Source organism: Suillus subaureus (assembly GCF_016647635.1).
Source record: "Suillus subaureus strain MN1 chromosome Unknown BJ212scaffold_454, whole genome shotgun sequence".
NCBI classification, from domain to species: Eukaryota; Fungi; Basidiomycota; class Agaricomycetes; order Boletales; family Suillaceae; genus Suillus; species Suillus subaureus.
In genome coordinates, this window is record NW_024539010.1 from 1,446 (window position 1) to 14,864 (window position 13,419).

General features: G+C 48.6%; 3 protein-coding genes across 3 annotated transcripts; 2 read left to right on the forward strand and 1 right to left on the reverse strand.

Moving 5' to 3' along the window:
- Positions 1–358: 358 nt before the first annotated feature.
- On the forward strand, positions 359–577 carry BJ212DRAFT_1210167 (uncharacterized protein; the record flags this gene model as incomplete). Its single annotated transcript, XM_041329216.1, has 1 exon — positions 359–577. A coding segment is annotated over one exon (219 nt), but the record flags the coding sequence as incomplete, so codon positions are not given.
- Positions 578–9,564: 8,987 nt separating this feature from the next.
- On the forward strand, positions 9,565–10,270 carry BJ212DRAFT_770526 (Cerato-platanin). The gene is made up of 2 exons (XM_041344038.1): positions 9,565–10,113; positions 10,170–10,270. Exon 1 carries the CDS (start codon positions 9,679–9,681, stop codon positions 10,105–10,107), a length of 429 nt encoding a protein of 142 aa, XP_041184982.1. The 5' UTR covers positions 9,565–9,678; the 3' UTR covers positions 10,108–10,113; positions 10,170–10,270.
- Positions 10,271–12,734: 2,464 nt separating this feature from the next.
- On the reverse strand, positions 12,735–13,416 carry BJ212DRAFT_770615 (endoplasmic reticulum vesicle transporter). The gene is made up of 4 exons (XM_041344039.1): positions 13,331–13,416; positions 13,168–13,279; positions 13,040–13,121; positions 12,735–12,991 (listed from the first exon to the last, which is right to left on the reverse strand). The coding sequence occupies exons 1-4, from the start codon at positions 13,388–13,390 to the stop codon at positions 12,877–12,879; spliced, it is 369 nt and encodes a 122-aa protein (XP_041184983.1). The 5' UTR covers positions 13,391–13,416; the 3' UTR covers positions 12,735–12,876.
- Positions 13,417–13,419: the final 3 nt, after the last annotated feature.

Genomic DNA, 13,419 nt, shown 5'->3' on the forward strand with positions numbered 1-13,419 from the left:
TGTTGATAGCGGACACATGGTTTCCTCTCTCGATCTGAAAGGCGATGGCCTATCGTGGAGCTTTATTGAGATCAGCGGCGTTTCATAAGGCAGCCCCCCCATCAGACTCCAACCATTCGGCAGGGGTGTTATCCTACATCCTAGCACAGCTTCATAATACATTGTACTTGTTTGCTTCGTCCAATTGAACTCCCGAAACTTTAATGCTGAGGATAACACCCCAAGCCGACTGGAGAACTTCGCTGTGGCTGAACGTTTGTTCTTATTTGTACTCACCGAGGACCGGTGTTCCTTACCAAAAATGTCTCACTGCGCGAATCACAGTGCGTCACATGAAGACGCGTCGTGTGCAAGGATGTCTGCAAACAATAACATCCCTTCGGTCGAGGAAATTCGGACTGCAGTAAAATCTACCTTTGGCTTCACTCCCTGCCCATGGCAAATTCAGTCTGCTCAGGCACAGCTTGCAAAGAAAGATGTCATTACCATATCACCCACTGGCTCCGGAAAGACACTGTGCTTTTGGATACCGTTGTTGTTTGATGACAATCGAATAATAATCTTGGTCACCCCCCTACGTAGCACTCACGAATGTGCTCTGTCGCTCTATGGTAGGTTGCGCCGTCTTGAAATCGATATCAAAATTGTCGTATGCGAATGCTGACTGCAGTGATCGGACAGCTTGCTTGATTCGGGACGAAATTTCATGAGACATGGAATTTACGGCGTGATGGATTGTTGTTACGCTGATTGAGAATCCAGCGTGAGCTAAGACCTCAATGACCTTTTGAGGGGTACCGGTCGAGTGAAGAAATATGCCGAGGATGCACTGCAAGTAATTGCAGAATTTGTTGGTGCTCTGCAGGAATATGCTGGTGCAAACTACCGCTTTCTTTCAAAAAAACAAGGTCAGTCTGTATGCTCCGAGAATGTACTCTTGTAACTGACAATCTGATATAACGCAGCTCTCCTTTCACCGGCCCTTTTTGCTCGACGACGGCGCTGCGCATTTTGACGCGAGTCTGTGCAGAATTGTCCGTTTCGCCCTCAGGCTGCCCTTCACTCCCACGTTCTGCGCTGGATATTTCATCATTATCCGTTTCATCGTCATCGCTGTGCATTTCATTCTCGTCCATGCCACCACCATCTGCCCGATACTGCCTGTCCCCCCCAAATTCCCCAAGGTCCATTTCTTCCTCTCCGTCTGGTTGCTCACCCTCCATATCGCAGTCTTCATCGACTGTAAGATTCTTCTTGCCCAGAAGAGCCATCATCATTGTCAACATATTCGGAGCAACTGATTTCACCTTTTCTGAGATAAAATTCATAAAGGTTCCCTCGAGCTGCTCAGATGTTGTACTCGTTGCTCGAAAACGGAGTCCGTGGCGCTCGTGAGCCAATTCCTTTATTTCATTGCACAGTTGAGTCCTGACTGTGACCATTGCCCATGACAAAACATGTGCTCGAGTTTTCGGGTGTTGATATAGGCTTTCGCACATGGTCTCCGCGTCTCGAATTATGTCTTCCTGAGCTGCGGAGTGCTCATGTTCACGGCTACTTAGCACACCTTCGAGGAAAGGCAAGATAGTGAGATTGTTCACTTGCAAAACTTGCAGAATTTCACTGATTCGAGCAGTGGTAGAACTCATTAGAGGCTGGGGTGTTGATTTGAATAAGAGTCTTATTATCATCTGAAACGCTGTTCAACATGCTGGATCCTCGTGTCCTTCGACGTGTATATCCTTCACTTTCTTACTCGACTCTTTTTAGCACCGATATACCGGTATTCCGGCGACTGTTAAGGCAAGCACGCAGTTTTTACGGTGAGTACAAATAAGAACAAACGTTCAGCCACAGCGAAGTTCTCCAGTCGGCTTGGGGTGTTATCCTCAGCATTAAAGTTTCGGGAGTTCAATTGGACGAAGCAAACAAGTACAGTATAGGACCGGCATTTGAGCCAGCACCGTCATTTGAGCCAAACAGCTACCACACACTCGATATTTGTTTATCGACCCATCGAATAGCGCAGATGTATCGGAAATACATAAATCTTGTATACTGTCGAGTAGAAATGAAAAAAAAAAATGCATGCATGCTACAGGTCAGAAACATGCCCTCTCTCAGCACCAATCAATGCAGCGAGAAGGAATTGTTCAATTATCAATGTCAGAAATCCTGCCAAATGAAAGATTTATATCCATAGTACAGTTTTGGTACAATAAAATAAGTCCAACACACAACGATGTGCTGCCACTGGGATTCCGGACGAGGGTCTCAAAATATGTTATCAAAATGTTTATCGGGGCAAGATAGTGAAACTAACCCAATTTGGACTTTCATTTCCGGACTCAAAAAACACTGTCCTGCAGTCACCCTTGGCTCGTATCCTGCGCGTCTCAGGGTAAGTTGGAAGCGCCGTTACCTAAACCGGTAGTTGCGGAGGGCACTGCAGGTGACGAGCTTGATGTCGACGAGGATGAGCGCGAGAATGCCAGTGACGAGGATGAAGAGGAGTAGTAACTAGCCTGAGGATCGTTACGGTACGATAATCGCTTAGATGGTACTCTCGCACTCTATAAATCTATATTAGGGCTGGCTCAACTGGTGAAAAAAACAGATATCAAGACATTCTACTGATCCACGCACTGTGCACGCATCACTCATTCGATTGCTCTGTAGCGTTGCGTTAGCATGGTCATCATATATTCAAACATGACTGCCAAATCAAAATTTTAATTTATGTACAGGTGTTTACTTGAGACGGTCAACAAAATTCACTGGCTCAAATGCCGGTCCTATACTGTACAATGTATTATGAAGCTGTGCTAGGATGTAGGATAACACCCCTGCCGAATGGTTGGAGTCTGCCCCCCCATGCGCTTAGTCATTTGCTTGTAACATAACCCTCTTCCACTCAAGTGGAGTCCGGGAACCGACTTGAACGCTACTTCACATATTTATTCCACATACACGCCATATCTATTCACCTGATGCATCATGCACAATGACCGGCTTCTTCCCTAGGTTTTTGCGTTACACTTACCCCGTGGTCTCGAGCTCCTGCAGCGCTCGAGCAAAGTACTCCACCCCCTCACCAGGTCCTCAACCTCCTCATCATTTCCTCAACCTCCTCGTCACTTTCACCAACACGCGCTGCCTTGTAAAATTGCGCCCCAAACCTGCCCGTCATCGTGTTCGCAACCCTCACCAACGCACGCTTAGTCTCGCTATCTGGCCAGTCCTTCAAATCAAAGTATAAGCGCGCGTACTGGAGGAGCCTATCGAAGCATTAACGTGCAAATTTGCATCAGTATGTCAATCTACAGTGCTAAGAGGTGTACGTACCACTCTGGTCGGACACCCGTGACGGTTCGTATATACGGCCTGTTCGTGACCAAGAACTCATTGAAAATTACCCACTTCGGCTGTGTGTCCAGTCTGCACGATGGATGCAGCACCACGGGCTACCACGAAGAAAATTCCCATCAGCACGCCAACCACAACTCCAAGCCAAGATAATATACCTGATTGTTCAAAGTCATGTAGTTCCTCTTTCCTCCCACCTTATGTGCAGCTTGCATGAAAAAGCCACAACACAACGCCTGCTTGATTGCCAGAGCCATTTCGCTCTGATCTTGCACGCTTACGAGGTCCACCTCAAACCGTCCCATCGTCCGTTCCAACTGCTCGCGCACGTTGACTGCTTGCAGTAGCGCTGGAGCGGAGAGGTAGTGAACCCATGTCCAGTTTTTGTCGTGTTGATCTGGGGTAGTTGTAAGCGAGTACGTACGTGTGTGTAGGAAGAAGAGACTTACTTTGAATGTACTCATTGTACACGTTCAGAAGCATTAGATGGTCGCCACCAGGGACGGTAAACAGCGCCTTCGCAGCATCCGCCTCTTCTCGCTTGTTACTTGGCCGTAGCCATACATTTGGCACTACAACGGTGTCAGACGGGAGTAAACCTCCGATATGGGTGCGCACCTGACAGCATCGCAGTGATCGTCAATATCTCGTTGCTACATTTAAACTCTGGGCTGACGATCAGCATCTTTGAGAGCTGAGAGCATGCGTCAGAACCGTCGGGACCAAACCCGCCACCAGGATAATCGCCTACCTGGGGATCCAGAGGGAATTCAGCCATGATGCTCCCAAGCGCCGTGAGGTTCCCATCATCATCCACTGCTGCAAGGTAATTCAATACCTCCAGTGCCCTTATCAACGACTCTGGCGCTGGTTCATCCAAATAATCAAACTGGACAAGATCCTACACAAGCATCAGCTTAGCTCAAAAAACGTCACCCCCACATTAAGCTCACCTTAATCCCTGCCTTGACAAGCATCAGCACCGTGCTCACTAAATTACTCCTCAAAATTTCTGGTTCCGTCTGCTCCTTGAACTCCGACATGAAGTTCTTCTTCGTGTACAACCTATAACATTTGCCCGGCCTCGTTCGCCCAGCACGGCCCGTGCGTTGCTGTGCCGACTCCTTGGAGATTGGGCTCACAAGCAAGCTCTCCACGCGAGTGCTCGGGTTGTACACCTTCTGCTTGGAAAACCCCGGGTCCACGACATACACAATCCCATCGATCGTCAATGACGACTCCGCGATATTCGTGCTCACCACGACCTTGCGTCCTGGTGGGCCAGACGGACTGCCTGCCTTGGGCGGTGGATCGAAGATGCGCTGCTGCTGTTGAGGTGGTAACCAGGAGTACAACGGGATGCACTCGAGAGGGCCTACGGTCTCGGGGTAGGAGTCGATGAGGTCTTCCACCTTGAGCTTGATCCTATGGCAGGCATCCTCTATCTCCTCCTCACCCGTCAGGAATACCAAGATATCTCCTGGTTTCTCTGTGCAATGGATCTTGAGTACAAGATGGATGGCGGACTTGACATAGTCCGACACCGAATCCTGGATGTAGAATACTTCGACGGGGTGAGTGCGGCCGGGAACCTTGAAGAGCGGGGGAAGGGCGCCGCCAGAGGCAGCGAAGTATTCCTGGAACTTGAGAGCGTCCAGGGTGGCGGACATGATGATGAGCTTCAGATCTGGGCGACGGCGAGCGAGTGTTTTGAGAACCCCCATGAGGATATCAGTAGCAAGGGTGCGTTCGTGAGCATCGTCGACGATGATAGTGGAGTAGCGGCTGAGATCAGGATCGTGCATGGCTTCGCGCAGGAGTATCCCGTCGGTCATGTATTTGAGGAAGGTGGTGCCGGGCTCGGTCATGTCTTCGAAACGTATCGAGTAACCGACTTGTTTGCCGAGTTGGACTAGGTGATAAAGTGAGCTCGGAGTGAGATCAGAGTAATGAAACAAACGGACCGTCCATCTCATCTGCCACGCGTTCCGCTACAGCCGTGGTAGCGACTCTGCGGGTCTGAGTGCATGCCACGATCTTGTTCTTGGTGTGCGGAAGATCTGAGTAGGCGACGAACTGCGGTATTCTATCGATGACAAAAGGAGTCTATGATAAGCGACTATCCAAAAAGACAAGGGAGCATGTGTCAAGGGATGCTAACTTACTGCGTGGTCTTGCCTGAGCCGGTCTCGCCGATCATGATGATGATTTGGTGTTTGTTGAACTGCGAACGTCAGAGTGAATGGTGTGAGGTATGCATAAAACTAACTATCTTATAGAACTCAGCCATATGTGCAAACACGGGAAGCGTTTTGCGGCCTTCAAGAATCTTTTTGTATTGCGCAGTATGAGGCTGATTTGTAAACGGGTTTATATCGTGTTCCTAAGTGGATCTCCGAGTCAGCCAGCCCCGACGTAGCTCGATTATTGAGATCATACCAATGCAAGGTAAACTTGATCTGCGGTGGCTTCTCCGGGAAGATAACCAAAGTTCCTCGAGGCACTGGCACCATCGAGAGTGCTTGAAGCAGCTCGTTCTCGGTCTGCGGCGACCTCTCGCAGAACAGCGGCAAAGAGAGGCTCCCTAGGGGATGCACTGGCACCATCTAGAGTGCTTGAAGGAGCTTGCCCTCGATCGACGAGATCACGATGTGGGTCCTCTTTCGGTGTCTCAGTCTTTTGGGGGGGAGGAGAGATTTCATCGTCCGTACTCCCGGTCCTTTCAAAGGATCTCAGGATTACAATCAAAGTCGTTTATTAATCCTTTACCATATGAAGTCCCACAATTTCTTGATCAGTTCTGTCATAAGAGATCGGTCTTGTTATAGACACTGTGACGCTTTGGGAGATAAGTGAGGGCAAGTGCAATGTGATGATGGACACTTTTATCTCATCCAAGGATTCGTGGGCATTCGTGTATTGGTATCTTGTAAACGCTTTAGATTTGGTGTCATCATAATCATACAAAACGAGGCATCAGCTCGCACGAGCATCTAGATAGCGATAATTTCATATGGAAATTCCGAGGCTAGAAGAACAAAGGGTGTGTTGCAAAGAATAAGAAGCATAAGTCACGTGGATATCACAAACGTAAGTCAGACAAACCCTCTGGCGAACCACTGGCAGGGGCTTTCACCCGCGCACACTCTTCGCAGGAGGTTTCTTCCCACCGCCCGATATTATGGCAGTCGTGCTTGAAATCAGCTTCCTCTTTTTCGCCGGCGCCTGCGACACGGCTTTCATACTGCTCGTAGCTGCTATGCGCTTGGTACCATAAATTTCGCGGCGGTTTTCCTGGCGGGCGTAAGCGTCAGCATGCTGATACAAATGTTCACGACAGAGGGAATATACTTCTGCGCCCAGCGTCAGCTCGTCTTCTTCCTCTTCTGAAGAATCAACTTCGTCCTCGGCAGTCGCATCACTACCTGACTTGCACTGCTCTGATATCCTATCTTCTCCATCCTTGTCTTCATCAATCTCGATATACTGTCGTTTAGTGCTTATTTTTCGGGCGGGACGGGACGAGGAGCTGGTAGCAATATTGGATAGTGGTTTGTTGCCAGTCCCGGAGAGTGTGGGTTTACCAGGTCTTACTGTAGATTTGGACGGTGGTAGGGCGGACTTGGTGGATGCTGCCGATATAGGCTTGTTGTTCAGTGATGTGGATTTGCTGGTAGCTGAGACAATATTGTTGACACCTTGTCCAGTTTTACTAGGGGCACTGGTAGGTTTGCTGAGTTTGGGTATGATTTTGCTCGAGATGGCTGAAGTTGGTCTACTAGATCCTGGTACTGTGGATCCTGAATCCGAGCTTGATAATGACGCAGAAGAACTTGATGCAAACGGTGTTTCATCAGAAATCGTGTTCTCCACGCTCTCCTCCTTTACGGGCACCTCGATTACCGCCTGAACGCGTCGGATTAGGTACTGCTTTGACTTGTCTCCGGAGGCCCTGCGATTCGCAGAAATGGGGGTGGGGAGTTGTTGTGTGGATATGGATTTGGGTGCCTTGGATGACGACGTAGATATGGATTCGTCAGGAAGTTCGGAGGTATAGGGAGGGAAACGGTGACGTGTGGATGCGGATGGATCGCTAAGACTTGTGCTTGCGGTTGTGTTGGGGTAACGAAGCATTGTCGTGAATGGAGTGATAGATGCATGCGTCTGGACAGAATGCTGTTGCGTGAACGTCAGATTTGAGGTTCAAGAAATGAGAGTGGTCCGCACAGAAAGCTGCTCTTCAATAAGCTCATCCACACGCGTTGCGAGCTTGTAGCGCTCCTGTTCAACGCGTAGGAATTGCTCCTTCCAGCTGGTGGCTTCCTGGCGCGATGTGTCTTCGAGACGGAGGCACTGTTGTTTCCATTGCTCGGACTCGTAGCGAAGTTGAGCAATCGTCTCTGCATGGTGTTTTATCTGCATACAAATTTCAGCATCTCTACGCTATCAAAGTGATGGGCGTACAGTCAACTCGGCTTGCTCAACCTGTGTCAGGGGGCAAGGTTAAATAAGGTGAATGTGCAAACATCGATGAGGACATACAGCGGACTGTCGGGCACCAGCCTCTTGCTTCCACGCCTGCTCCTCAAGCCTAAGCTCATGGAGAGCCTTAACGGCTTCATCCCGCTCGTGACGCGCTTCCCGTGCTTCAGCACATGCTTGTGTGACTTCTTGACGCGTTTGATCCTGTAAGCTCGTGAACTACGCAAGTCAATGAATTTCGAAGAGCATTGAAGAGGAAGATGAGCTTACTGCTATGTTTACTGCTTTATTCAGAGATGCGAGTGCATCTGTAAGTATGACGGACGGCGGGGAGTTTGTTGTCATCTAGTTGCAAATCTGGTGAGAGCAAGATGCACCTCCGGCAGTTCCCGATTCAAAAAGGTTTAACTTCAACGCGTGCCACAACCGCACAATTCAAAAGTGCTGTGAAACAACTTGAAGAAATTCGAAAGCCAGTTGTCTTTCAATTATTTATACCTGCAATGCGTGCAGACCGCTACTTGTTGTCTTTGTGTTGTCCGCAGGTACTGGCACTGGTGCCAATCGTGACTCCGAGTCTTTACGATTTCCATGAACTCTCCTCCTTTTGCCAGGTCCATACATTCGCAAGGAGTCCAGAGTTCACATGTGCACATGCTTGCCAGTATGTAGCCTACTTCAGCAGCACTCCCTCCCAAGTACCCATTTTTGTACACACCGCAACGCATCGCCTCTTGATTAGTTCATTCACCTTGCATTCACGTCTCTTTTTTCCTCGTCCTTTCTAGTTTATTTCCTGCTGGACGCTCCCAGGTACCTTGATTACTCTATTCGCAGGGGAGTATGACGAATTGCGGTGGAATATCTAGCCGTTCGAAAGTTATTCAAGCAGCACCACGAAGAGAGACCGGAACTTGGAACATGCCGTCACCCAGAATGTGTGGTAGCATTCCTCGAACAACTACATACATTCTTAGCTAGGTATGTGCACAATGTTAGTTCTGTTTATTTTCACACTGCGATATGTTCCTGCGGTGGACAATGTGTATAGCACTCATCCCCAAGTGATTGACTGGGTCACTGACTACTGTACATATTGTCTACTGTAATCATGATATGATGTTTTAGCTTTGCTTCAAGATGTGTCATGGCCATCCTTACCAGAGTACCACCAAAGTCGGCAGTTTTTCGTCACGTGAAGCACACTAGCTGACCCTTTATTAGGAGGGATGATCTCTCAGGTTTTTCTCGGGGAGAATAGTTGACCTAAATTTGCACGCACTTGCACTAGTAACTTTGGAATCACCGCGCACCCTTAACTATTGTGAGGGTCGTCTACGCCGGTTTGGTGACCTCGACACGTGAATATCATAAGTAGGGGCTTCTTTCATCATCGTCCGCTGCTCACTGAATCTTTTATTGCAAATGCCAGATAATCTTTCCTTCTACAGTCAAGATGGAAAGTGTCCTTCCTTTCAAAAGTCCAGGGATGCTATGTCATCTCGATATTCGCTGTTGATTTATCTCTTGGACATGACTTGGTTCCACCCCCCCGCACCGGCCACTCTTGCGCATGGCAACCGTTGCGCTGAGGGGAATTAGAATACTACATGTGGCCATGTACGCTACTTTCAGCTCAGGTATGTACTTAATGTCTCGATGGTAATCAAGGAAGAAGGTCAAGCGAATGTCGGTGACCTACTCCCGACGACCTGCCCATGTGCTTCGAGTGGAGCTCGATCTGGCATCTAACCCTTCTCCCGATGTATAAAAGTGAGTAGAAATTCTTGAAATTCTGCATCTGAAGTTACATCAAATAGCTCTTACACAATGAAATCCGTACTCGCTGCTCTTATCTCTGCCCTTGCCCTCCCAGCGTTTGCAGTACCCGCAAATGTTACATACGACCCTATGTACACCAACCCCAATTCGTCCCTCGCTGCTGTCTCGTGTTCTGGCGGTTCGAACGGTCTTTTGACCAAGGGGTATACCACCTTCGGCTCCATTCCTTCATTCCCCAACATCGGAGGTATTCCAGGTGCCATCTGGAACTCCACCTTGTGCGGCACCTGCTGGAGCCTCCAATACACTGCGTCCTACGGCGTCCAAACTACCATCTTCATCACTGCCGTCGATGCTGCTTACACATTCAACGTCTCCCCGCAGGCATTCAATGAGTTGAATAATGGCACCGGCTTTGAGTCCGGCAAAATTGCTGCCGAAGCCATTCAGGTCGCCGCGAGCAACTGTGGCATGTAGTGGCATGTACGTTCATCTTTGATGTTCTGCAAGATTCAAGTTCTGATTCAACGTGAGTCTAGGCAATTACCCTAGAGGGTTTTCTGGTGTGCTGGAAACAGTTGAAAGTATCGAACAAGAGGTTCTTGGGAATTGGTCGGAGCAACTTGTATGTTGTGGTTCGTTATTCAGAAGTATGTGCGATGTAATTTTTTCGGGAAAGTAGTTACTCGACGAGTAGCCCAGTGGGTTATAGCAAACCAGATAGTAGTAAACTCCCTAGCTGGGGCCTACAGTGGTTCGAGCTCCAATGCATTTGGCTTGATAGTACGAGATACTTCTTCGTGGTGCCTCGGCTCTGATTTCAGCGCGACGAAGCCCTGGAAAAAACTGGCTGATACGAGGTTTCTGGTGCAATACCGTCTGGACTCCTGGCAGCTGGCGGACATTTCCCATCGCGATATTAATGTGTAGGCTCGTGACCGGCTTGTGCACTATGGACAAGTCAAGTGGCGACGCCAAGTGAGGAATATCCGAAATTGGGATCCAGGCAGAAAGGAGCTATGTCATCCTAAATAAGCAGCTCAGTCCATTCATTGTGCTAGCTCCCTGTTCAACCTGAAATATTCACTGACTTCTTGCACCTGTCTTGCTCGCGTGGACGCCCAGCCTATGAACACATGGTTAGACCTCTCAGCGGGCTCTAATCACAATATTAATATTAATCCCACCCCTGGCAGACGTGTGACAGGTGACGTGTGACACCTGTATCGATCCAATGCCAGACCATATTCAACATTGTCGTGGAGTTTGAAATTTGAATTCTGCCAGTGGTGCCCTCATTGCCTTCGCATTCGATAACAAGCACGTTCGCCTCTGGGCTAACGAGCCATCGCTATATCCGTATTCCAGCAGTCTCAGGCTGGTTGAGCGAACTACACCACCTTCCCGGGACCCTACTATGGATGGGTCATCAGATTTATCATGGCAGGCACACCGGTCACTGTCCGACGATAAAATTTAGTACATAAGTTTCCTTACTGAAAACGCGGTGGCGGTCTTGGGACTTGATGCTGGCTATTGACCCTTGGCCAGACTCCAGAGACCCTCCCCGTCGGCCGACTACTACTTATGAACCGCACTTGCATCGTACGGTGCTGATCAATGATTGGTCAACTTCTTCGCTCACTTGCCCTGAGTCCGGTCGTCCGTCGAAGTCCGATTTTTCAAACTTTTCGATCAAAAACCACTGCATTCACGCGTCATACGTTACCTCCGAAACAGTCCACCCAAGTCGGAAAACTGAACTATTCCCTTTCATGGTTTCCCTATACACCAAAACGAAGGAATGCAGTTTGCTATATTTATAGTAGGCTTCTGGGAAACACAGAATCCTTCAAAGTGCAGTATGGATGCTCTTATGCTAACGGTAACGGAGACTGCGTCGTGTCAAGACGCCGTCTGTAGACTGCTTACTACGGCGTGTGCAATTGTTGCTCATAACGTCATATTTTGCGTTCGTTTGACTTGACCTTCGTGGAGTGGACCAGTTAGTAAGTTGGCATTGTTACGCGCATACTCAGGTACTGGGGACTTCGGTAACTGGGCTCAGCTAGGCGTCGGTTGGTAGTGGCTCACTCGCTGCCAGTGGTGGGAACTTTTAGGATCGTCACTGCGTGGATTTTGGGCGAATTAAGGACTTCTTTCATCAGATGACCTGGAGATCATTTCCACCTTGAAATTTGCAGTCGACTTGTCTCTTGACTCTATCCTGATCTCGTTGCACTCGTGCCGGCCCTCCTTGCATTGCGCTTATCCGGGGAATATGATACCGTGCATTGGACACCTGCGCTACTTTCAGCTCGGGTACGTGCTTAATGTCTCGAGGGTAAATCAAGACAAATGTCGGTGACCTCCTACCGACTTCTGTCCGTGAGCATCGAGTAGAGCTCGCTCTGGTGTCCAATGTTTTGCCCGACGTATAAAAGCGAATAGAAGATGTTGAAACTCTATCATCTCAATCACTGCGATATTCACATCAAACAGCTCTTGCCCAATGACGGTTGAGCACAGGCTTATAGCTGGGTGCTCTTGTACGTACTGATCTTGTGTACTAACGTTGTGGTTTGTTGTTCGATGAGTAGCATATTCATGTAACGTGTCGTCAGAGTGATGTCATGCCCAGTCTCTCTGTCCATACGAACCACCGTTCTCCTGTAGTTATTTCTCATGGCACCACCGTATCTCATAACGCTGAACAAAATACCCGGCATCGACCGTCATGAGCTTCAGAAGCTGGCGCGGAAGGAGGGCAGTGGCATCACAGACGAAGCCCTGACCTTCAAGAAGCCTTCCAGACCGTCGTTCGGCCACCCACTACGAACTACAATATTCACGACGATTATATAAAGCATCCCCCAGAAGTATGCGGCCATGACATCGTTCGCGTCAGTAACTATATTGAACTACAAGTGTCGTTCACAGAACGTTTCCCTGGTGCCGATGGAAAGTGTAAATTTGGCAAAAAAGAGGGCTCATTCAAACCTAGCCGATGGAGATAGGTGAGGACTGGGCCAAAGCAGGCAGACATTCAGGATGGGGTTCTTTGCAAATCCTTACTCCATCAGTGATTCCAAACAGCGTAGACGCGTATTTTGTGTTTTTTTGGGCTGAACTTCTGAAGCATGCCATTAGCTGATGCATAATCGCCATCATGTAAAGTTATATGCAAGATGTGATAAATACTCAAGGAGTGTGCTCAAGTTGAATATTTTGCTATGGTACACGGTTTTACATGAGTTTCACGTTCCCGTCACTACCTTTCCTCAACTTGCGTCCTGTAGCAAATAGGATGCCATCCAGTAGTGCAGCCACGGTGAGAACACCTCCGACGATAGCGCAAGTACTATAAAGAATAAAATGAGAGATTCAGGCTGGATACATTGTCACTTACGAAGTGAGGAAGTGTGCAAACGACTGCCTCGTTTCAGAGTGCACGACAAGGATGGGTGAAATTTCAAAGTTGAAGTACGCGCCTGAAAGCGTCAAAACATAGATGAGTAAGCCATGCTTTCAGCATACCTGGTGAGCCCGCAACGCCGTGTTGAGTGAAAATGCCTTGCTTGTTCTCGCCTTCATTAAACTTCGTCAGATCACGTTCAAATTGTGTTGAACTGTATTGGTGCGTGTTGATCTGCATTATTCGGCAATTAATTTGTGCGACCAGTTTGATTCATGTACTCACAGTCTTGCCTTCCAGCATGCGGAATTGTGTTGATACGACTTTGAGGAAATACTGATACATGTACGCCGACTTGGTCGTCTGCGATTATG